We start from the raw sequence: 23,513 nt of genomic DNA, 5'->3' as shown, positions 1-23,513 counted from the left end.
GACCAGGCTGGCCTCGAACTCAGAGATCCATCCACTCGCCTCTGCCTCCCAAGTGCTGGGATTAAAGTTGTGCACCACCACTGCCCGGCTCTCTCTCTCTTTTTTTTTTTCCCCTCAGAAAATGTTCTTAGGTGCTGAGCCATCTTTCCAGCCCTGGTCTTGCGGTTGAACAGGTCAAGGTCAAACTAGCTTAAGAGCTGCAGGTTGTGAAAGACTAGCAGGGGTCTAAAGAAAGGGGTCGGAGCTCAGGTTCCAAGCTTCCAGGCCAGAATTGTGGGAAAGGAGCTGAGCGCCATGGGTTGTAGGGGTTTCACAGCGGGAATGGACTGAGACAGGTTCTTCAGTAGCAGGCTGGAGTCTGGGTCTAAGCCACACTTGTGGCTCTAACGAGGGCATGAGAGCCTTGGAGGACTCTCTCTTCCTTTACCTCAGAAATGCTCTCACCAGGGGCCTTCTCCACAGGGGCTGCTGAGGGACAATGCTGAGGACCTCTGGGGCTCCAGAGGAAAATTTCTAACCATTGCTGCCTGAGTTCAAAGAGTGAGTTCCTGTCTCTTGAGCCCACCCTTCTCCAAGCAAGGCAGTGTCTGTACCTGGCCAGCACTTACTCACATTCTCAACACATAATGTTCAATTCAGTCTTACAACTATTGTCCCAGGACCCAATAACACAGTACAACCTAAATGCTAAGCCATGTATTCAATATCAACAGTCACATTACATAATTAGAGCCTCCACGAACACCCAAATGTCATGTTCTCTTTGCCTTGTTCGGTACTATATTCCTAGTACCTAGAATTGGGCCTGGCATCTAAGAGGACTCAATATTAGTTGAATGAATTCTCCAACCCATACATAATCATGCATACATATACTTACACACACACTTTTTGTTTTTCAAGACCGGGTTTCTCTGTGTAGCTTTGGAGTCTGTCCTGTAACTCACTCTGTAGACCAGGCTAGCCTCAAACTCACAGAGATACACCTGTGTCTGCCTCCTAAGTGCTGGGATTAAAGGTGTGCGCACCACCACCACTGCTGGCTACATTTATACACACTCCTAGGACCTCCTCAGTCCAGCAGCCGTATGCAGAAACACACTGGCACACACTCAGGCAATGGAGGCCAGATGTGCACTCTACACCAGACATAAAGCACCTACAGGGATTATATAATACTTGGAATGAAAAAGTGGCTAGCCCATTTCCATGTGTGAGCAGTCCCAGGCCGGCAATGGGCAGGTAAACTGTGGCGATGGTGGGTGTGGCAGTGTGGCAGCCAGCTAGTCCTTCTGTTATCTGATAGGCAGCACAGGTCTATCATCAGTGTTAATTGAAGATCCACAGACCTCAGTAGGAGAACAGTCTGAGGTTTCCCATTAGGATGAATATGAGACACTGGGTAGGTAGGGGGCATCATGGGTGCTGAGACCCAAGCTTCAACCCACAATAGGGTCTCCCAGATCTTGAAAGTCTCTTCAATGGTGGGGCAGTTAGTTAACTAGAAAGAAACCCAACGAGGTCCTATTTCTCCTATCGCTCTATGGAGCTTAGCTGCCCCCAACAAAGTTGGCAGCAGACAAATAATTCTGTTCCTCTCTTAATCCCTCACCAGGGGCCTTGGGTCCCAGGGGAGACTGGCTTAGATCTCATCTGGGTAGTGGGGGGTAAGTTCTGGGGTTTGTTTTTTTAGGAACGTCCCAGAAACAGCTAAGAGCCTCATAGGCATTCTGACTGCTCCCAAGTTCCCTTCAAGGACTCCTTCCCAAGAATTCGAACACCGTCATCCAAGACTCTCCTACAGGTACAGGAGAACAGGAACCTCATAACAGCTAGAGGTAAGGGGTGCAGTTGGGAATGGGGTGCCTGTGAGAAAAGACATGATCTAAGGTATTGGGGCCTGAGTGAAAGACAGGCATGACTCAGAATAACTTCACGAAGAAAAACATTGGAAGAAAAGAAATTCCAGAGAAAAACCTGTCTTGAACTGAGAGATTTTATTTTTGAGACAAGGTCTCAATGTATAGCCCTGGCTAGCCTGGAACTCACTATATAGACCAGGCTGATTTTGAACTCACAGAGACACTCTTGTCTGAGTGCTGGAACTAAAGCCTTATGCCACTTTGCCTGATAAACTTTGCACCAATAACTAACCAGGACACTCTCAAACCAAAAAGTCTCTTTATTGATTGGTACCATACATGACTCAAATGGCCAAAAATAGAGAAAAAAAATAAGGTAAAGAAAAAATAGAAGAAAAAAATCATTTTAGTAGGGATGGGACATCCACCTTCCTCACCCTTTCCTTTGGCTCCTGAGCATCCTCCCAAAAGTGGCTGGCATGGAGGAAGCAGGGCACAAGGGACCCCATAATCCAAAAGGGAGAATGGGGAGAGGAGGCACCCATACACTCTGACACTGGCCACGGGAAAAGGCAGCAGAGCCATGAGCCACAGACCCCTGCGTCTGGCCTCTCCTCACCCTGAACCACATGCTCAACTATGAAAGGGAGCTGAGGATACTGGCTGTCCCCTCCTCTCTTCTATGAGAGAGGGGACACGGGGACAGGAATGTTTACCTCAGCTTGGGGGAGGACAGAGGCCTTCTCCCTGGTGGGCTTATGCAGGACAGTCTCGGGGCTCCTTTTTCCTCTGTGTGAGAGAGGTTAGGACTAAATACACAGTTTGAGGGGCCAGGAGAGGAGTGTTCTCGAGTAAAGTGGGTAAGGTCCTTCTCATCCTATTCCTGACACACTGAGACAAAAAGACAGTGACAAGCAAAGCAGCTCCCTTCCTTCCCTCCCTGCTCCCAGAGGAGCGAGCCTCCCCAACCATCCAGGACAGCTGCTCTAGTGGAGGACTGTAAAAATACACACCACAGAGGGGGAGGAGGCTAGAGGGCCTCAGGGGCACTAGGAGGCCAGGCTAGAGCCCTGGAGGCTGGGGAGACAGACAACAGGGGGTTGCCAGAAGATGTGGTGATCAATGATGCCATCCCCAAGCAATGGCATGCTGCCCCCAACTCCAGTCACCCCAGAAGGAAAGAAGAAAGATGGATGGCAAAGAGTCTCCTTGGTCTGAAGCTTCTCCAACTGTATAAAATGGCACGCACACTCCCCTGCCCCAACTCTCACCCCACCTGGGCCCTAGGCCCTCCATCTGCCGGACGGAGGGAGGGAGATAGCTGGATTTTCAACAGGGGAATAGGGGAACAGGAGTGACTTTTTTTTTAATTTACATTTTTAATAATATTATTTTTTTAAAAACTTGGAGCTGGGTAAGTGGCAAAAGGGAGGAGCCCAGAATTTTACCCCCTGTTAACAGCCACCTAGGGGAAAGGCATTCAACCAAGCCCCCTAAGTTTAAGCCTCTAAGGGCTGTGGGTATAAACCCCAGGCTCAGAGGGATAAAACAGGAAGCTGGGACATCCAGAACCTGGGGTGAGAATGGGGGCAAATGCCCTGGGGAGAGGTGGGTCAGGACATTTCTCAGAGGCCCAGGGTCCATACAGGCATCCACATGAGTACCCCCTTCCCCCAAAAGGCTCTGCAGGGGCCAGGCCCAGCCCAGGGCAACTGGGGGACAAATCTTGGCACCTGCCCCCAGTGAGTCCAGTTCCTCCCTGAAGTGGGTGGATGGAGGTTGCCCATTTCAGATGCTCAGTCTCTTATTGTCTTCTGCTCCCTGGGGCTGTGAGGGGTGGGGCCGGCAGAGCACTGGGTGGCCATGGCAGGGCCTTTACTGGGAGGCCTGTGACGTGGGATTCTCCGATTTGCTTTCTTGGCTGGATGGAGGCTTGCTGTTCCAGGGGCTGTTGGCGCCCAGGGCGGGGGAGTTGTTAAAGCTGTCCTCGTCGTCAATGCCGTTGGCCGCGTCAAACTGGGTGTTCTCCAGCCGCGTGATGAGCCTCTCGTCCTCGTCCCCGAACTCCCCGCCCATCAGGGTGGGCTCCCCCACCACCATCACATCCTGAGAGTGGCGGAGGTCCCCAAACATAATCGGGGCAGGGGCTCGCCCGACCCAGGGCAGTAGATATCCCCAAAGCCCCCGTACCCTCCCTAGCTCGATACCCCGCCCCCTCTTCATACCCAACTCTAGACACCCTCCGCTCCTGGAATCCTTTCTAGTAAAGGATGCCAAAGCACCACAGCTTTTAGCCCCTACCCACTGGATTCTGGGAAGAAATACCATTTTACTCTCTAGCTTCCTCATCCATCTCCTTCTGGTTTTAGGGGCTCCCTAAACTTCTGTCCATATTTTAAGAGAGCTTACAGATCAAAAATACGAGGGAGGGAAATGTGTATGTGTACAAATGTGCATGTATTCTACATATGCAACATTCGAGCCTGCACATCCCTTCCATCAGTGAGTATATGCTGATGGTGTGTGCCTCACGCTGTCTGCTCTGAACACCTGTATATTCTCACAGCTGATCCTGTCCCATGCTCTATGTACCTATGGCTGAGTGTGTGTGATCACAACCATGCATGGATGTGCCTGACAAGGGTTCTCCCATCAGTAAAAGGAGTCAGATCATGCTGGCTCTAGAGTGAGTGAGTACATGGGGAAACTCTTTGCTTCTACACCTGCTAGTCAGCTCAGGTCAGACAGGGGTCAGGGATGAGCAGTGGGGCAGCCCAGAAGAGAAGAAAGCCGAGATGCTTACAGGTACCTGGCTGGAGAGAGCGAAGGTGCTGGCTGGGCTCTTCTTCTTGCTGTTGCTGTTGTTGGTGTTGCCACCCCCCGAGCTCATGGTGCTACCCCCTGACATCTTCCGTTTCCTCCGTTTGCTGGGCTGCTGCCGTGCAGGCTCCGCTGTGCCAGGGAAAGAAGACTCAGGTGGGAAAGGGCCCTGGACCCCTTTCTCCATTCCCATTCCTCAGGAGCCCGCGTCTACCCTGTCCTCAGTCTTGTAGTCCCAGGAGTAAGAAACAGAGCAGAGGGAGCTTCATGGAGATAAAAGACACGGTCTCAGGGGACGCTGTCAGGGCAAACCTGTGAGGGCAGGGCCAGGGCGCTCACCAGGAGGTGCTACCATGCGCTGCCACTTCTGGAAAAGGCAGGTCTTGAGGCAGTCTCGGGGGCTGAGGCTGTAGGTCTTGTGGCGGGACATGAGTTCCTGCATGGGCTCGAGTATCACACAGAGCTGGGGGTAGACCAGAAGGTGAGTTAGATTGTTAGGGGAGAGTCATACAGCTCAAACAAGACAGGCTGGTGCAAAACCGGGGTGATCAGAGACTCACTCGGAGGTAGTTGAGAGTGGAATTGGATAGCCCACACCGGGTAATGTTTTTGGAGAGCTGATCCAGCATCTGGGGGTCCTGGGCCTGGAGACAGAGAAAGAACACTGTCATCTGGTTTCATCTGCTCACCTGAGCACGTGACATATTGAGAGAAAGCGACTAGTATGAAACCAATCTCCCCTCTCTAAGTTCAGGCAAGAGATGGCAGTCTGCTTAGCCCCACCGCCGCTAGCCTTGCCCGCATCTCAGGTCCTGCTCACAACTCACGTGCATGGCCAGAATGCTCCTAGGGATGAGTTCTCGGTGCTGCCGGATACTGAAGTGCCATGTCTTTATCCTCATCATGTCGTCAAACATGAACTCCAGGTACAATCGGCCCTCCACACACACCTGGGGATAGGCTCGTCAGAACCCTGCCCCTTCCCCACATACACAAAAATGTGCCTACTACAGTTCTCCCCTTGACTCACGACTCTCCCCCTGCGTATGTATACCTCTGCTACCTGTGCAAATATCTGGGTGCATAACTGTTGTAGCATGCCCCCTCCCCATATACCTGTCATACCTGGCCTTTACACACTCACATATACTTACACACACATAGTAGGAAAGCTTAACAGATCCTCGTCCTTTTCCCAAGTAGCCAGAGAAAAACCCATCAGCTACAAGCTCTATGAGGGCAGGCTCTCGTTCACCGTATACCTCGGGGCCCAGAAAACTGACATGAATAAACCAAATAAATATCTGCTGAGTGCTACGCCTGCCCTCCCTTCTCATTTGGCCACTTCCCATTATGCCTCCTCGGGGAACAGCTGTGGTACATGTCGGGAAAGAGGAAATCAAAGCCAGGTGCCCTTGGTGTTCCATATCCTGTTGGTCTGCTGACCTGGGTGAACATGGGTTTGCCGTGCTGGGTCACCATGCTGCCCTGGTCACAGTCGAGGGACACAAAGTTGCTGTGGAATGCCTCCTTGGGGTGCTTAAGTACATAATACAGCTCTGTAGCACCCCCCTCAAAAATGCTGCGGAAGTAGCGTGGGATCAGGGTCCGGCCGATGGCTGCAAAACAGGACAAGTTGTTCAGGACAAAGGTATTTCAAAAAGGACCAAGGCAGACCTCTTAAGACTTCTAGACTCACAAAGTACAGAGAGAGTGTAATATTCTCACAGAAGCCACTCACTGTATCTCTTTGGTCCATCCTCCAGGCAGAAAGTGATGGTCAACATGGCATCATCCTCAAAGAACTCAGTCGTGAAAGCGTCCCACCAGAGATTGTCACACTCCTGCACAACACAGAAATGAGTGTCAGTGTGCAATAAAACATTCCATGGGGGTGCTCACTTGGACCGCCCCGTCCTGATTTGTTTTCTCAGGCATACCTCTGTCCAGTTCTGTAGCCGTTTGTTAAGCTCAAATATTCTATAGTCGGTTTGGTTACCATATGGTGTATGCCTCCTGGGGAAGTAAAGAAGTGAGGTCAGAGGCAGAACCGTCCTACCTACCCCACTTCTGCTTAGATCCATGCAAAGGAAAGCTTCCCTACTGGCTGGAATCCACTTACCCTATCCCAGGCTCCAGGTATGTAGGCGGGTACATGGGAGTTGGGCTGTGTAAAGGGAGAGACGGAGAATCAGGGTGGAAGACAGAAATTACTGGAGGAGGGGAGAGGACCTTCCCTTTCCTTTCCAGGCAGGTTACCATCTAATGAGGATTAGAAGTAGGAATGCAACTCACCCCACATCCCGATCCAGCATGGTGCCGGGATGAAAGGGAGGGAAGGCGTTGCCGTTCGGGGGCTCCTTCGGTGAGTACAGCTTGAATGACTTTGAGGAACAACCTAACAGAGAGAATGGCACAGCTCCCCTAAGCTTCTTGGGAATTTCCCTGGTAGCCTGCTAGACCATGTAGATTAAGGTTAGTATTCTGGAGTCTGGTGACCTAGAGGAGACTTTCTAAGGCCCATCGATCACCTCTTCAAAATCTAGCTCCCATCTTATTTAATTAAGAAACTGGGGTGTGGCTGGAGAGCTGGCTCAGGCTCTTCCAGAGGACCTGAGTTCAGTTCCCAGCACACAGGGCTACTCACAACTTCCTGTAACCCTAGCTTCCAGGGACATGGCACCCTTCTCTGGCTTCTGTGGGTACCTGGAATTGTGTGCCCCTTCCTATGTCCCCTCCCCCATAATTAAAAATACAATAAAGCAAGGAAAGGAGGGAGGGAGAGAGAAAGAGCGCAAGCAAGTAGGGTACAGTACTGAGCCCTAATCTCAGTTCGTACTCAAGATCCTGTCTTTTTGACTGAGACTGAATGATGAAGGATGAACTGAAGCAAGGAAGAAATGCCAGTACACAGAAAAAAAGGCCCAACATTACAATTTTGCAAACCTCCTTTTTTTGTTTTTGAGGGTTTTTGTTTTGTTTTGTTTTGTTTTTTGAGACAGGGTTTCCCAGTAGCTGTGGAGCCTGTCCTGGAACTTGCTCTGTAGACCAGGCTGGCCTCAAACTCAGAGATCCGCCTGCCTCTGCCTCTTGAGTGCTGGGATTAAAGGCGTGCGTTACCACTGCTTGACGCAAACCTCCTTTTTATCTGCATTGTTTCATTCAACTTTGTGAGGCAGCAGGATTGACAATAACGTTCCCATTTTTAAGATGTGGTAACTGAGGAAGGGACTTGCCAAGAACTTACCATTAAGCCAGGATCTGAACCTAGATATCCTAATTCCCACATCCTATTCTATTTCTACCCTGTGACCCCTTTCATATGTGCTCTGGTGACCAAGGTGGGGAAAGATAGAGGGACGTAAGAGATTTCTCAGCTCTTACTCGACCCTGCAGGGTCTCAGGAGGGCAAGGGATAGAAAGATAAGGGGGGCTGATGTGCCTTTGGGTGCGGCCCACCAGATAAACAGTTGAGCTTTTAGCCTCCCCCACCAACAGCCACTCCCTTATCAGTCCAGCCCCTAGACCCACACCTACAATGGGTAGGGCATTGTTTCCAGACCAGAAACTCCAAGTCTAGCCCTTTCTGAGCCTTGAGGTGGGAGGGAAACAGACACAGGAGCCTGGTAAAGCCCCTCCATTCCAGGGGGCAAACACTAACTAGAAAAGGGTCTCTGCTGCACATAAGGGCACTGCAGGGGTGCCCTCTCCTCCACTACTTTGAAGCAGCATGTGTACTTTCTTACGTCCTAGTTTATAACTACCACAGTTAAATTCATGCTTGGATGAACCCAGGCAACTCCATTCTTTCCCTCCCCACCAGAAAAGAAGGGAAACTGAGACATGGTCTCAAAGACTCTGGCCCTGTTTTCACTTTCTTGGCCCCTAAAGCTTGACAGCATTTGGAAGACTACCTGTATTGGCTATATCTGAGCCCTGTCCCCTACTTTAAACATAAAATTTATTTTGCTCCTGGGGGGAAGAGACAAAAGAAGACCCTGTGCCAACTTGTGCCATTTAATTTTCTCCCCAGGGGCTCCATATTACAATGGGCAAGGGGGGGGGGTCCCCAGAGGGGCCCAGACTAGTCTCTAAAGGTGCCAAGAGTCGGAGCTTGTGTGTGCCTGCCAACGGGTGCCTCATCCTGCCTAGCAGGCTCCCACCTCCAGCTGCCTCAACACGCCTACGGAGGGCTGGAACCCAGCAGCCCCGGGCAGTATCAGCGTGTCCACAAAAGGCCCTCATCTTAAGTAGGAGCTCTCACAGGGCCAGGTACACTCTCAGCACTGCACACACTGCTCTCACACACAGTCCTGGGCTGATCCCGTGCTTCAGGAAATGACAGCCTCCATCCAGCAAGGCTCTCCACTCCACAGGCAAGCAGACTGAAGCCACACAGAAAGTTGGAACTAAAACAGCCCACCAAAGGTCAGCCCTAGGCAATGAATCCAGGAGTCTGCTTCTCAGAATCAGCCCTCATCCCCTTTGCCTAAAAAGTCGAGCTACCTCTGCCCCACAGAATTTCTGGGCCTCCTGAAGAAATTTGTCAGCTCAAGAACTTGAAGAGAAGGAAAGCAAGACAGTTGAGCTCCTCACGGGTATTGTTTGGGGCTAGGCTAAAAGTTGTGGGGGGCTAAAGCCTAAACTCTAGGGCCTCTCCATCTCAAGTGAACGGACGCAAACAAATTCAGCATCTCTCCGAGAGCCATAGCAACTCCCAGTAGCGCCAGTACAAGGGGCTGGGAGTGCGAAGGGGAGGGACATCACCCTGGCCATCTGTCCCTGTTGCTGCCTGTCCACCAGAAGAGGAATACAGGGACCAAGGTGGGGGTGGGAGTAAAGGAAACGTGTCACCCAGCCCCAGAGTCAACACCTGCCCCTCAACACTCTGAAAGCTCTAAGGAAGCGGGTTGAAAGAAAGAGCTCAGAACTAGCAAAGTTTGCTCAGGTTGGAAGCACCGTCCCGAGGCTGAGAAGGTACCTCCAGCTGGGCATTTCCATGGTAACCAGACTGACCTGCGGGCAGACCTCCTCCCTTCGGTACTGACCATAGGTCAGCACGCTTGCAGCCCACACGCTGGGAGTCGGGGCACTTCTCCCCCAGTCAGGATATCAGGCCTGGGCTAGACAGAGGGCCTTTAGCCCACCCCAACAAGCTTTCAAGGCGCCCAGACTTACCTGGGAGAACTGAGGGGGTCGGGGAAGGTGCGGGGAGCGCCTGGAAGCCCTCAGGGACCCTGGCAAGGGTGAGGACTTAGGTGCAGCCAACTTCAGCAGCTCATGTCCCGAGTGGGACAGGCCGGTCTGGTTGGGAGCTCCACTCCGCAGGCCGCACAAAGACTCGCATGCACAGCCTCTGCCCGCCCCGCGGCGTCCACAGCCAGGGGGGAAAGTTACAATGGCCACTGGGCCGGGGGCTGGAGGCCAGGGGGCCGGCCTGGGGGGCGGGGGGCCGCGGGGAGTCCGGAGCCTTCTTTGTTTGCAAGGTTTCCCTCAACAATGGCTGCTCGGCTCTTTCCTCTCTCCTCCTCCTCCTCCTCGGCTCTGCCCGCCGCCGCCTCTCGCTACCTCTGCCTCCAAGCAGCCCGCCCGCCCTCCCTAGGCCACCGGGACCCTCTGCTGGGGAGGCGGGAGAGGCAGGGCCCGGCACTCACACTCACTCACACTGGCACACTCAGACACACGCAGCGCCCGCCTGCTCCTTCCTTTCTCCCTTTCTCTCCCTCCTCCCTCCCTCTCCTCCCCGCTCGCTCTCTGAGCCTCTCGCCGAAGGAGGCCCCAGGGCGGGCGGAGGGTGGAGCTGCCCCGCCGGCCCCGCCCCCTCCCCGCCAGCGAGGAGGAAGAGCGGAGGGAGGGAGCGAGGAGGGACTGCTGAGAAAAACAAAAGAGATTGAGACCTGGAGACTGGGGATTGAACGGATTGGGCCAGGGGAGACCAGGACCGTGAGGAGGCCTAGGGAGGGCCAGCAACGAAACGCACCCTCCAGAGCCAAAGGCTGGGGTGAAGGGCGGTGCTGGCCTTTGCATACTCCCAATATCTTCACCCAGCCAGCCAAACCTCCCACTGACCTCTCAGGTTAAAGGCCGGCCTGAGCTGCCACTCCGGGCTCTCTGGAGAAATCCCTAAACGGCTAGGTGGGAGGAAGGTGTGTGCGTGGGGGGACTTTTGACGGACCCACATTCTGAGTTCAGCTTGTAAATACTAGAGAGAAATGGACAGTCCAGGCTTCCCTGCCCCAAACCCAGCCAAGTTCCAAGCCCTGGATTAGATCCCCCTTCAGAGAACACCCTTCCGGGACACCACCCCTGAAGCCACGTGGATGCTAGGGAAAGCAGCGTTGGGGCGTTGTCAGGGTAAGGATGGCCAATTAGCCTATCCAAGGGTCCTTGAAAGGAGCGATGAATCCTGCCTACTACCCCAGGTCTTAAAAAAGGGATTCGGTTAGTGGGGAAGGGCTTGTGTTATCCGAAAAGGGCTTTCCTAGGGGAAGGGATACTTGTGAAACTTCGGTGCTAGTCCGGGCCAGGAAACACATGCGCAGGCACACACTTGAGGAAGAAGCACCTACTTTAATTCTCGGCAGTTGGACTCCTTCCCCAACTACATTCACAACAATCCAAGGCCAGGGTTTTCATGACAGACACACAGAAGCAAGAAAATGATAAGACTGCACCTGGCTCTCTCTGTAAACACGCTCCACATGTAAATTACACCCCTGACTTGCACATAAATCAGTATCTGGTACACATTCCTTAAACCCTAGATACACTCATAGCCTGGACCAATACAAAGTCTGAGTTAGACCCTGACATCCATGGATGGGGGGGGGGGCGGAACCAGGCATGGATCCTGACCCCAACATACACACTGAAACTGCTAGATGGGAACACACTGTAACATGGATGTCCTGGTCAACTGTTAAGCAGTGACTCTCTCCATAGCCCACCTTCCCTGGAACATGAACCCCTTTATCACACCAGGCTCATCTGCAATACCCCAAGCTCTCAAACACTGAAGTCCTGGTCATTTATCCAGAACCTGCAGTACACAGCCTACCACGAGGATAGGAGACATTTATTTCTTTTAGCTTCGAAATTTAGATACCAATTCTGGAAAAACAACAACAACACTTTTCCCCACCAACAGAACAACAATGCCTGTCATTTAAACTCTCCAAAGTGATCTGGACAGAGCAGAACATGCCTGTAATCCCAGAACTTGGGAAGCTGAGGATTTCAACCAATTTGAGAGCAGTCTGGAGTATATTTGAGCCCATGGCCAGTCTCAGTCCCTTGGAGACTAGTTCAAAAATTAATACATGTTATGGATGTGGTGGCATAAACCTTTAATCCTTTGCTCTTAGAGGCAAAGGTAGGCAGATGTCTGTGAGTTCAAGGACAGCCTAGTCTAAATAACAAGTTCCAGGTCACACATGACTACACAGTGAGACCCTGTGTTAAAATAAATACATACATACATGGGGCATGTGGGCCTAGGGGAACAAGCACACCCACAATCCCAACACTCAGAAGGTAGAGGCAGGAAGAAGGGTCAAGGAATTCAAAAACAGCCTCAGCAAAAAGCCAAAACTTTTCAAAGCGTGTTGATGGGCATTACCTGAAGTATGCGCACAGATACACAGACATACACACATGGACATTCTTACAGGGGGTCAAACACACACATTTCACCAGAACCAGAGCCAGGAGGGCGCGAGGCTAGGAACCTGGACATTTAACTCCACTTGATAGAAACCCAGTCCTGGAACAAGGCAGCCATTCCTAGCCATTCCTAAGGGTCTAGACCCTTACCCTCCAGGCTTCAAATGGCTGTTCACATAGGTATGGGGGAGGAGTATGTGCTCTGCTTTTGCCCTCAGCCCAGAGCTCAGAAGTATCTAGTCAGACAGGAGCCACAAGGGGCTTTTGCTCTGCTCTCTCTGTGAGGGGCCCTTGAGCACCAAGATGTACCAAGACTCTGACCTATCATTCAAAGGCTCTTAGTTACTTTTCTGTAGCAAGTCTGCTCCTGCTCTGACCCAGTTCCCCCAGTGCACAGGGCAGAAAAGGTCCAGCCAAAGGCTGCAAGTCTATGTCAGAAGGCCCTAAAAATCGGTGCGTGGGGGGCAGCCACATCACATCACAAAGGTGATGAGGGAGAGAAGCCTATGAGTACTTCTGGAGGTGGGAGCTCAGAGAAACGCAGCCCACAGTATGAGGTACCAGCACTGCCCCCTGCCCGGGCCCCTGACCCAGGCCTCCAGTGTGCCTGCCCCCATTCCTTTGTCTGTGCCCGGCCTCCCGTTGGCCTGGCTCTCTGCCATCCTCCTCTCCTGGCTCCCAGCCGCCACCACTGCTGCCTCCTCCCCTCCCCCTACTTCTCCCTGCCTTAACCCTTCTGAGCCACATGCTGCCCCAGACAGGCCTTAGCCCCTTAGCATCCTGCCCAGAGAGATGCTCCTCAGCAAGGCTTGTTCCTGTTTCTCGTCCTTTAGCCCCAAGATGTTCTCCACCCCAGGAGCACCAGGAGGGCTGGAGAGGCGTGTACATGTGTATCCTGTGGTGTTTCCGCATGTGCCTCTGTGTGACTGTGTGTGCTCTGGCTCCCTCAGTCACATGTGTGGGGCATGTGCCGTCTCTGTCTGGCTGGGGGAGGAGGAGCCCAGAGACAGCAGAGCACAAAGGAGACGCAGGCAGGCAGGCAGTCTGCCAGGGCGCCTAGGCCCCAGGGCTGCTCAGGGTGATGGTGGTCCTCAGGCCTGAACAGCTAGATGCAGTCAGAATACCTTTGGTTGAATGATGCGTGTGCTTCCCCGACACACACATGCAAGCCTGGTCACCTCTCTTAGCCCAACTCCTACCACTCTCCACCTCAAGGCCTCTCTCTCTAAGCCCCTCCCACAGGGTTCTCCTCTAGAAAGTCTCCCGTCCATCCACTCGCTGGGGCATCAGACTTCTTCACAATCAAGAAAAAGGCTCTCTCCCCTTGGCCATCTTTTGCTCCTTCTCTCTCACCCAGCTACCAGACATAACGTAAGCTTTGGGGCACTGACTGAAGATGTACATACGCATCCTCCTGTCTCCATGCTAGTCACGGTGACTCTGAGGGGAAAAGGTTCCTCCCACTGACACAGGTACTCTGCCCCAATTCCAGAACCAATGTCCCATCCTCCCCTAGGCTGATAACCTCTCCATACACAGCCCCTAGCTACTATCTGTGGGAACTAGGTCAGGAGGTGGTAAGACGCACCATAGTCCCAGCACTCCGGAGGCAGAGTCAGGCCGATCTCTGAGTTTGAACTCTATAGCCCCCACAGAGAAACAGTGTTTGAGGGGGTAGGGGTGGGATTACAGGTTTCAGTCGCTAACTTGTCTTGAGCCTTACCTTACTTTGGGCTCTCAAGCATGATGCTGGAGGAAAAGGGCTCAAGGGTGGGCTGAGAGCATGAACTACCTTCTCTAGCATTGGCCAATAGCAAGGGGAAACTACACACACAAACATAGACCTCAAATTGGTGGGACGGATATGAGGCTAGGCAGGATTCCAGCTGGGCAAGCTCTTCCCTCTCCTCTTCTCCACCCTCTGCCGCAGGAGTCAGGGGTTCCCACACCTAGCTATCCCAGGACCCTCAGGCTCTCCTAGCCCTCCTCCTGGGCCCTATGCCCTAAAATGTCAGCCTCAGCAGGCACCTGAAGTGTGTGCCCAACACAGTCCAACTTGGCTGGGGTCACATGACTTCCAAGGAAGCTTCAGCACTGGCAGCTTCCCCTGAGGGAACGTGTATTTGTGAGTGTGTGTGTGTGTGTGTGTGTGTGTGTGTGTGTGTGTGGTCCTAGTTATGAAGTACAGGCTTCTCAGAATACAAGACGTCTAGAGGGGGCAAAGAATCCAGATCAGGCTAGATCCAGGGCACTGAACACTGACTTCCTAGAGAAAGCCAGCTCTATCCTGGAAGGAAGGCCAATTGAGAACGCAGAGTTATAAGGAAGGGGACAGACTATAATCTGGGACCCTCTTTAGGCTACCTCTCCTGCCGCATGGCTCTACTGTTTCCTCCTAGCACCTGTAGAGCCTACACCCCGACTTCACGAGAAGAAAAAACTCAAACACAGGTATCGCCTGGCAAGATCTGTTGTGTTTGGGGGAAGGTTGTGATTTGAATTTGGGTCCTCAAGTTGTCACTTCGGGGGTCAAGCCTTGCTCCCCCTGATACAACTCGGCAAACCACTCTTAGTTCATAGCCAACTTGGAACTGATACATTTCCCCTCCCACGAAGTGAGATAGCTGACCCAAGGGCCCAATTATCTGACACCCCCTAGGAGTGCTTTCTGTCCCTTAGGAGGGCCAACCTTCCCTGGCAACCAACAGGAAAAGTTAAAGGGGGGCAAGATGGGCCCCGATCAACTCCTCCCCCAAACAGCATCTTCAGAAACAGCCCGAGGGGGGTAATGTCACAAAATAAGTAAGAGGCAATAAGCAGCAGGGAAGGGGGGGAAACCCAAACCAGCCAATCACAACTCTACCATGACCTGAGGGGGGGGTCAAAAGTCCAAAGTCACTTCTGATTGGCTAACACCCTGGAATTCTGGGAATTTTAGTCCCCCATCCCTCCCCAGTTAGCCTTCCCCCCCCTCAAAAAAAATACAAGCCATCCTCGGCACCCCTCCCCGTGCCGCTGGGCTGCTGCGCATTTATACAGATGAGAAAACCCTCCCTCGACTGAGGCCCCGCTAACTCTATATAGTCCCCGACCCCACCATGCCTTCGACACCCCCCACATAGAAATTACAACCAAACCAGGGGTGAGGGAGCCGACAGGGAGGGAGGGAGGGGCCAGGCGGCCGCGAGACCCACTCACCAGGACAGGCACAGCCCACTGACATCTTCACATCGCCCGCCGCTGGGGGCCCAGCCGAGTCACGGTGCCCGCCCCTCGCAGGGACAGGCCGGGCATGAGCCGCTGCCGCCACCCGCGGCCCCCGATGCCCTCGCCGCCGGCCTGGCCCGGCCTCTGCCCGGTGCGGGCGGCCCCTGCCTGCAGCGAGGGGCCTGTCAGGCGCGGAGCAGACAGGAAGGAAGCCAGGCAGGAAGGCGAGCTGCCTCTGCGTGTGTACGCGCGGGTGTGCGTCCCCGGAGTGTGTGTCCGTGTGTGCGCGTGTGCGTGTGCGTGTCTGTGCGCTCCCGCCGCCCTCGCCGTCGCCGCCCTCGCGCTCGCTCCCGCTCGCGCGGCCTCTCCCTCTCGCCTGCGCCGGCTCCCCGGCCCTAGTCGGGCTGGGCCGGGCTTTATTAATATGCTAATTGTCCTGCTAGTGGGAGGGGAGAGCCGTGTCAAAGTGACCCGGGCGAGCGCGCCGCGAGCGACGACGTGCGTGCGCCGCGCGGCAAGGGGCAGGGAGCGTTCCCGGGAACGGCATGCATGTGACGCAGCTCTTAAAAAACGAGACGGAGGCAGAGACCCCGGCGAGGGCGGGCGCTGGGGAGCGGGAGGAGACGAAGCCTCACGCTCGGCGTCCGTCCTCCGGGTGCGCGGGGTTGGGAGCGGGGCTGAGCGGGAGCGGGGCTTGGGGGAGGCGGAGCCTGGGTGGGCAGTGAGGTGTAGCCCTCTCTCCACCCCCGGGAGGGATGGGGCACTGACCCCTGCCTGTGTTCTCCGCCGAGACCTAGCCTCAGTCTGCGGGCCCTGTGTTAGGCGCTCCACCGCAGCTGGGTGGGAAAAGCAGCTCTGTCCTAATTCTCAGAGCAACCCCTAGACTCATCCTCCCCACCCCCACTTAAATTAAGCAGACCTTGCCTGCTGAACCAGTTGGGACTAGAGCTAAAAGGGTTAATTAAGTAGGGTCCCCGCCCTCCCCCGCCTAAGGGCCTGAGGTCTGCTTTTTGCAAGGGAACGAGGGCTGTGGAATGACCACTAGGTTTGAATGGGGGGGGGGGCGAACTACGAAGGCCATCCTTTCCTCTTGCAGGCTCTGACGCACCAGTTGAGACACATCCCATCCCCCCCACTTTCTTCTTCCAGCCTGGAGCCTTCTACCCACCCACCCCCCATCCTCCGCCCCCTGGAAACTGCACTGTGTTGAGGGTTTTGGAGGTGGAGAACAGGAAGCCGACTCCTCCAGTGCCCCCTACCCGTAGGGGCAGAGGCCACGGCGCGTGTGGGGGGTGGGGCATCCTGGACAGTCTTGGTAGGAAACACTCTTCCAGAGGGAGAAGCCGCCCAACCTTCAGGCAGTCCTCAAGGACTCCCCAACCCAGCCCTGAGAGGGGAAGAACTCCTCCAACCCTTCCCCAAAGCCCAGCCCTAGCTGCCTCATAAACAGGAAATACCTATTAGTGGGGAGGAGGGGAGCTGCCTGAAGGACAGAGTTTCGGGGGGGGGGTCCCCCAAGCCCTAGCCTCACTCTCTTAAATTCAGTGTGTGTTCCACGGGTAGATGCTGGGGACCTGGGCTAGTGTCCCTTCCCTAAGGTGTCTGGACTAGATTGGATAGGGGGTGGCTTCCCTTTGTTGCTAAAAGGGGGATTGGTTGAGAAAGGTGTTTGATTTCCCTTTTCGGACCTCGAGTTTGCACAGCTGGCTTGACTGGCCAGGGGAAGGCTACAGATGTGGAGGCTAAAGTGTTATGAGACCCTCTTCTCCCAACCTTAGGGTTTTTTTTTTCTGCTAAGGAATAAGAAACTAAGGACGGTCTGGGGATTGGAAGGAGGGCGTGCCTAGGAATGAGAACACCCTTCCCCCAGTGTTTAGAATAGGGGGAGCTCCTCACACTGACTAACACCGCTTGCAGTCTTCCCCGTCCCCACCCCCACCAAGGGCATAGAGGGCCTTGACTGAAACCATCCACACACAACCATTTCTTTGGCAGCACCTCTGCTAGAGGCCATCTCCTTCCCACTCTCTTTCAGAGGTCAGCACTAGAGGGAGCAGAGAACCTAAGGCAACAAATAGTCCAAGAGTTCTGGCCGCGTGGATTTGAAACCCAGCCGCAACCCCTCAGGAGCTGATTGACCAGGACTACGGCAGCCCCACCCTGAGCTCCAGCTTTACCTTCTCTAATTGGCACCTGCAGCTTGATGAGATGTCAACCAGACAATGTATACCCAGATGCTGGAGAGCCCCTCCTCCCCATGCCGCCAGGACGGGTTAGACTGAAGTACCGGCACTCTTTTTTTTTTTTTTTTTTTTGAGATTATTTCAAGGACAACAGTGCTGAATGTGCCCTGTAAGGAGACTATTTTTCAGCCTTAACACTCTTGTCTCCACCGTCCCTGAATATGCCTTCTCCCAGTCCTGTGATCACTTGTCCCTAAGGCCACTCATTCCACACAACTAGCTAGGCCAGATTCCATGGTGATCCTGATCACCTGGCGCACCCTGCTGAGGTCTCCCTGCCTTTTCAATCAAAGGTTCTTTTGGAGATGTGGAAGGTGAGAGGCAAGGAGAAAAGGCTGCAACAGTGGGCAGTACCAGGCTCTGCGCTTGGCGGTTCAGCCTGTGGTCTCCTTTACAAGGACATTTGGTTTTCCGAGACAGGGTTTCTCTGTAGCTTTGGAGCCTGTCCTGGAACTAGCCTTGTAGACCAGGCTGGTCTCGAACTCACAAAGATCCGCCTGCCTCTGCCTTTAATCTGCTGGGATTAAAGGCGTGCACCACCACCGCCCAGCCGGCCATATCTGCACTTTTTTTTTAATTATTAAAAATTTCCACCTCCTCCCACTTCCCTCCTTCTCCCCCAAAGATTTATTTATTACGTGTACAGTATTCTTTATGCATGTATGCCTGCAGGCCAGAAGAGGGCACCAAATCTCATTACAGATGGTTGTAAGTCACCATGTGGTTACTGGGAATTGAACTCAGGACCTCTGAAAGAGCAGACAGTGATTTTAACCGTTGAGCCATCTCTCCAGCCCCATATCTCCACTTTTTATGTAGGTGCTAGGAATCAAACTCAAGTCATCACACTTACACAGCAAACACTTTCCCAACTTAGCTTCTCCCCTGTCTGGAACTCCTGATCCTTCGGCTCCTGCCTCCCAAGTGATGGGGTACCATGCCTGGATTTCATGAGGACCTTTGGAAGGTGCTGGTTATTGACTACACTAAGCTAGCAAATTGAGGTCAGGGCTGGGCCACAGCTCAGTGGTAGAGAACACCTGCCAAAACGTGTGTCTTCAGCTCTGTGATACTGGGGTTCAAAGAGCTTAATACTTTTTGGGGGAAGAGGGGTAGAGGGTTTCTTTGTGTAGTTTTGTAGCCTACCAGGCTGGCCTTGAACTCACAGAGATCCTCCAGTCTCTGTTTCCTGAATGCTGGGGTTAAAGGTGTGTGCCACCATTGCCCAGTGCTTAATACATTTTATATAGAGAGGAGGAAGAAATTTTAGGAGAGGGAAAGGGGCCAGGTGGTAGCGCGGTGGTGCACACCTTTAATTCCAGCACTTGGGAAGCAGAGAAAAGTGAAGGTTCAAGGCTAGCCTGGTCTACAGAGTGTGTTTCAGTACAGACAGGGCTACACAGAGAAAACCCCCGTCTTGAAAAAAATAAAAAAAGAGAGTGGGGGTGGGGACCAACACGAAGAAGCATGGGGGAGAAGAGGGGAAGGGTGGGTGAATTAAAAAAAAAAGCATAAACTGGGCGGTGGTGGTGCATGCCTTTAATCGCAGAGGCAGGTGGATATCTGTGAGTTCGAGACCAGTCTGGTCTACAAGAGCTAGGTCCAGGACAGTCTCAATAGCTACAGAGAAAGCCTGTCTCGAAAAAAAAAAAAATAGCATAAGGCTGGAGCTGGAGAGATGGCTCAGTGTTTAAAAGCACAGGCTGCTCTTTCGTTTGTTTGTTCTTGGAGACTAGAGTTTCTCTGAGTAGTTCTGGTTGAACTAGAACTTGCTCCATAGACCAGGCTGGCCTTGAACTCAGAACTCAGAAATCTGCCTGCCTCTGCCTCCTGAAATAAAGGCATGGACAGCTACCACCTGGCTCACACAGGCTCTGACAGAAGACCAGGATTCAATTTCCAGCACCAGCAGTCAACCCAGTTCCCATTGATAGGGTGCCCTCTTCTTGTTTCCAAGGACACCGAATGCGTGCTAGACAAGTACTCTACCACTGAATATGTCACCAACCCTGAAAACGTCATAATGAAACCTGTTTCTGCATGTTTACTTAGAAATAATTTTGTGTGGCTGGTACATGGCTCAGCCGGTCAAAGTGCTTGCCACCCAGGCATGGGTACTTGAATTTCGAGCCTGGAATCTACAGTGGAAGACCAGCTGCCACCCGGGAGTTGTCCATTGACTGCCATACAGACAACATGGTACTTGCACTGTCATACTCACACATAACACGCATTGCACATGAAACACACGCATATCAATTAAAAACATAATAGTGTTCTTCTTGTGGTGTTCTGGATTGAACCCCAGGCTGTTCCAGCCCGGTTTATACCTCTAATCCCAACAGGATTGTAAGTGCCAGCCTATCTTGGGTTTCACAGTGAAACCCTAGCTCATAAAACAAAATGCAAAATGAATGTTCTACCACTGACTCCCAACCCTTAGCACGGGAGGTTAATAGATTTGAATCTCTTTTAAAATACTTTTCCCGCTTTTCTGCCTATGAACTAGTGAATGCTTCCCAAGTACCTCCAGACTCTTGCACTCCCACCACCCCAGTAGTGACTTCCTGGCTATGTACTGAGTGGTTAAAGTAAGATTTTGACTGTTCAAGGAACTGTGCCTCGGGCATTTAGGTAATTTTAATTTGCCTAAGGTCACAGAGCTAACAAGCACTAGGCTCTTAACACTAGACTCAGCCTTCTCGGTAGGGATCAGTCTCTGGAACTGCTCTGAGTGGGGACTGTAGTGCAGGCAGAAGGGAAAGAGACTCTGTGTTGGTTGACACACTTCACTTCCTTCCCATTGAAAACTATGATGGAGTCTATGGCTATACTAACATGAATATGCTTACTCTTTTTTTTTTTTTTAATGTATACAGTATGTACCTCTGCATGCCAGAAGAGGGCACCAGGTCTCATTATAGACAAGTGGTAGGTGAGAATTGAACTCAGGACCTATGGAGGAGTAGTCAGTGCTCTTAACCTCTGAGTCATCTCTCCAGCCCCGGATATGCTTACTCTTATTGACAAAGCTAAATAGGTTCAAGCCTGGCTGATAGGAAAATTACGGAGGCTGTAGATGTAGTTCAGTGATAGAGTACATACTTAGCATGCAGTAGGTCTCACTTTAGTTGCTATGATTAGCGGTGGGGTTGGACAGGTGACTTAGGGGTTAAGAACACTAGTCCTCTTCCAGAGGACAGGGGTTCAATTCCTAGTACTGACACTGGGAAATTCATCACTACCTGTAACTCTAGTTCCAGGGTATCTAACTCACTCATCTGGTTGTCAAAGGCACCAGGCACTTGGTGTATAAACATGCATGCAAAAACATCCACACAACACAAATATATATATATATGTGTGTGTGTGTGTGTGTGTGTGTGTGTGTGTGTTGTTTTGTTTTTTGACACAGGGTTTCTCTGTAGCTTTGGTGCCTGTCCTGGAACTAGCTCTTGTAGACCAGGCTGGTCTTGAACACACAGAGATTTGCCTGCCTCTGCCTCCTGAGTGTTGGGATTAAAGGTGTGCGCCATCACCGCCTGGCACAAAAGTAGGTGTGGGCCAGGCAGTGGTAGCACAAGTCTTTAATTCCAGCATTCGGGAGGCAGAGGCACCTGGATCTCTGTGAGTTCAAGCCCAGTTTGGTCTAAAATATCGAGTTCCAGGACAGCTAGGGCTATTCACAGAGAAACTCTGTCTTCAAAAAAAAAAAAAAAAATGGATGTGCTGACACACACACCTGGAGTTCCAGACTGGAGACACTATTCCAGGATGCTGCAAATTCCAGACCAGCTGGGGTTATAGGGCGAGGCCCTATTTAGATAACAAAAGAAGGTAGGGTGTGGTGGCACATGCCTTTAATCCCAGCACTCCGGAGGCAGAAGTAGGCAGATCTTTGTGGGTTCTGGCTCAACCTAATCTACAAAACAAGTTCCAGGACACAAGTTCTGTTACACACAGAAACCCTGTCTCCAAAAACCAAAAGAAGAAAGAAGAAAAAAAAGAAAAAATCTTCCCAATGTTGTTTGGTGTTCTCTGAGGTTTTCCTTCACAGTCTTCGGGAATGTGCTTGTAGACAAACCTATGTTTCTCACTTGCTTTTAGACCTGCATGGCTTTAGGGTGAGCTAATGCACTCTGATGAAGACCTACACACAGCCAGGAAACTCAGCTGATATATTATACACAGCTAACCCTGAACCAAGAAGCAGGGTAACTAATTTTGGTAGAGTGTCTCTGTAGGGCACAGTCTCAAACTGCAGTCATCTGGGAGCAGGAAGCTGTGGGCAATACTTTCTGTGCACACTACCAACACGCTCTGGGGGACTGGGGAAGAACTTGCCATTCCTATGGGTTTAGGGCATTGGAGTCCTTGATATGGCTGCACTCCTGTCAACAATACACATTCACTCAGGACATCATCTCCTCCCTATACACTGGAGACTTAGATCTTTTTGTTTGTTTTTGTTTTTCAAGACAGGGTTTCTCTGTAGCTTTGGAGCCTGTCCTGGAACTCACTCTGTAGACCAGGCTGGCTTCAAACTCACAGAGATCTGCCTGTCTCTGCCTCCCGAGTGCTGGGATAAAAGGCCTGCGCAACCTATCTAAACTTCAAATGAAATTTTTTTTTAAAAAAATATTTTTACAGGCTGGGCGGTGGTGGCACATGCCTTTAATCCCAGCACTCAGGAGGCAGAGACAGGCGGATTTTTGTGAGTTCAAGGCCAGCCTGATCTACAAGAGTTAGCTAGTTCCAGGACAGGTTCCAAAGCTACAGAGAAACCTTGTCTTGAAAAACAAAACATTTTTACATTGATTTCTTCATTTTGTGTTTATGTGGGTGTCAATGTGGGTGCACAGGTGTGGATGTCCAAAGACAACTTTAGGGAGTCAGTTCTCAGTCCTTTCACCACACCATCATATGGATTCTGGGGATGGGACTCAGGCTTTTTGGCAAAGTACCTTTATTGGTTGAGCCATCTCATTGGCTTCCAAATATGAGCGTATGCCTTGTATATGTAAACCCCACCCCCAACTCCGGTCTAAGGAGGGCATCAGATATGCAGTGTTTGGTGCTTGGGAGCTATCTGACAAGGGTGCTATATCCTCTGGAAGAGTGGCAAGCAATCTGAATCACTGGGTATTCTGTCTCCTGCCCCCTCGAGTAATCTAAAGTTTTGTAATAAATTGTTAAAACAAACAAACAGGAAAATACAACAAATGAACAGTAAAGATAGGCATGAAGGCCGGGCTGTGGTGGCGCACGTCCTTAATCCCAGCTCTCAGGAGGCAGAGGCAGGTGGATTTCTGTGAATTTGAGGTCAGCCTGGTCTATGGAGTGAGTTCCAGGACAATCAAGACTGTTACACAATGAAACCCTGTCGGGGGCGGGGGGGAGGGAAGATGGAGAAGAGGTGAGAAAGTGTGAAAATACAGAAAAGGGTCCTGACTGGGATAATCAGAAAAGCTTTCCTACATTAAATAAGGTTCCATGCAGAGACACAAAGGCAAGAAGAATACTTGTCTTTGGAGGATGGCAAGGATTTCTGGAGCAGTAGGAAAGAAGCTTGGTAGAAACCAATGTAATTGCAGAGAAAAAGTGGAAAATGCGGTATTTTTAAGAGAAAATTTTGCTCTAGTGCCGCAGTATGAGATTAGATGAGGGTTAAGAGTCTTGACTGAGAGTGTCCACTAGGGGGTGCTGTTTCAAAACAGCG

At 52.0% G+C, this 23,513-nt stretch overlaps 2 protein-coding genes across 4 annotated transcripts; one reads left to right on the top strand and one right to left on the bottom strand.

Moving 5' to 3' along the window:
- Positions 1–2,164: 2,164 nt before the first annotated feature.
- Positions 2,165–15,676, bottom strand: Ldb1 (LIM domain binding 1). 3 transcript variants are annotated; one of them, XM_085694013.1, is made up of 11 exons: positions 15,543–15,676; positions 6,978–7,080; positions 6,805–6,849; positions 6,623–6,698; positions 6,424–6,526; positions 6,129–6,301; positions 5,510–5,632; positions 5,243–5,326; positions 5,022–5,145; positions 4,666–4,814; positions 2,165–3,968 (listed from the first exon to the last, which is right to left on the bottom strand). In XM_085694013.1, exons 1-11 carry the CDS (start codon positions 15,565–15,567, stop codon positions 3,738–3,740), a joined length of 1,236 nt encoding a protein of 411 aa, XP_085550139.1. In that variant the 5' UTR covers positions 15,568–15,676; the 3' UTR covers positions 2,165–3,737. The 3 variants fall into 3 exon arrangements, with proteins under 3 accessions (XP_085550139.1, XP_085550142.1, XP_048295056.1); XM_085694016.1 differs by having other exon boundaries at positions 4,672–4,814; XM_048439099.3 differs by lacking the exon at positions 15,543–15,676 and adding an exon at positions 9,861–10,370.
- LOC146893673 (uncharacterized) lies at positions 15,637–18,410 on the top strand. The gene is made up of 2 exons (XM_085694017.2): positions 15,637–16,206; positions 17,587–18,410. Exons 1-2 carry the CDS (start codon positions 15,637–15,639, stop codon positions 17,683–17,685), a joined length of 669 nt encoding a protein of 222 aa, XP_085550143.2. The 3' UTR covers positions 17,686–18,410.
- Positions 18,411–23,513: the final 5,103 nt, after the last annotated feature.

The sequence above is a fragment of the Myodes glareolus genome, chromosome 7 (genome assembly GCF_982192425.1).
Source record: "Myodes glareolus chromosome 7, mMyoGla1.1, whole genome shotgun sequence".
NCBI lineage: Eukaryota > Metazoa > Chordata > Mammalia > Rodentia > Cricetidae > Myodes > Myodes glareolus.
Note: the sequence above shows the minus strand (reverse complement) of the source record. Positions and strands in the feature narration are given on the sequence as shown.

What these genes read in the sequence shown, in the direction of transcription:
- Ldb1 (XM_085694013.1), bottom strand. Translation starts at nt 15,567, where the DNA reads ATGTCAGTGGGCTGTGCCTGTCCTG. An exon ending in GCAAACCCATGTTCACCCAG is followed by an intron (nt 5,633 to 6,128) that starts GTCAGCAGACCA and finishes GCCTATCCCCAG; the next exon opens with GTGTGTGTGGAGGGCCGATT. An exon ending in GCGCATGGTAGCACCTCCTG is followed by an intron (nt 4,815 to 5,021) that starts GTGAGCGCCCTG and finishes TCCCTGGCACAG; the next exon opens with CGGAGCCTGCACGGCAGCAG.
- LOC146893673 (XM_085694017.2), top strand. Translation starts at nt 15,637, where the DNA reads ATGAGCCGCTGCCGCCACCCGCGGCCCCCGATGCCCTCGCCGCCGGCC. An exon ending in GCTCGGCGTCCGTCCTCCGG is followed by an intron (nt 16,207 to 17,586) that starts GTGCGCGGGGTT and finishes ACTCTCTTTCAG; the next exon opens with AGGTCAGCACTAGAGGGAGC.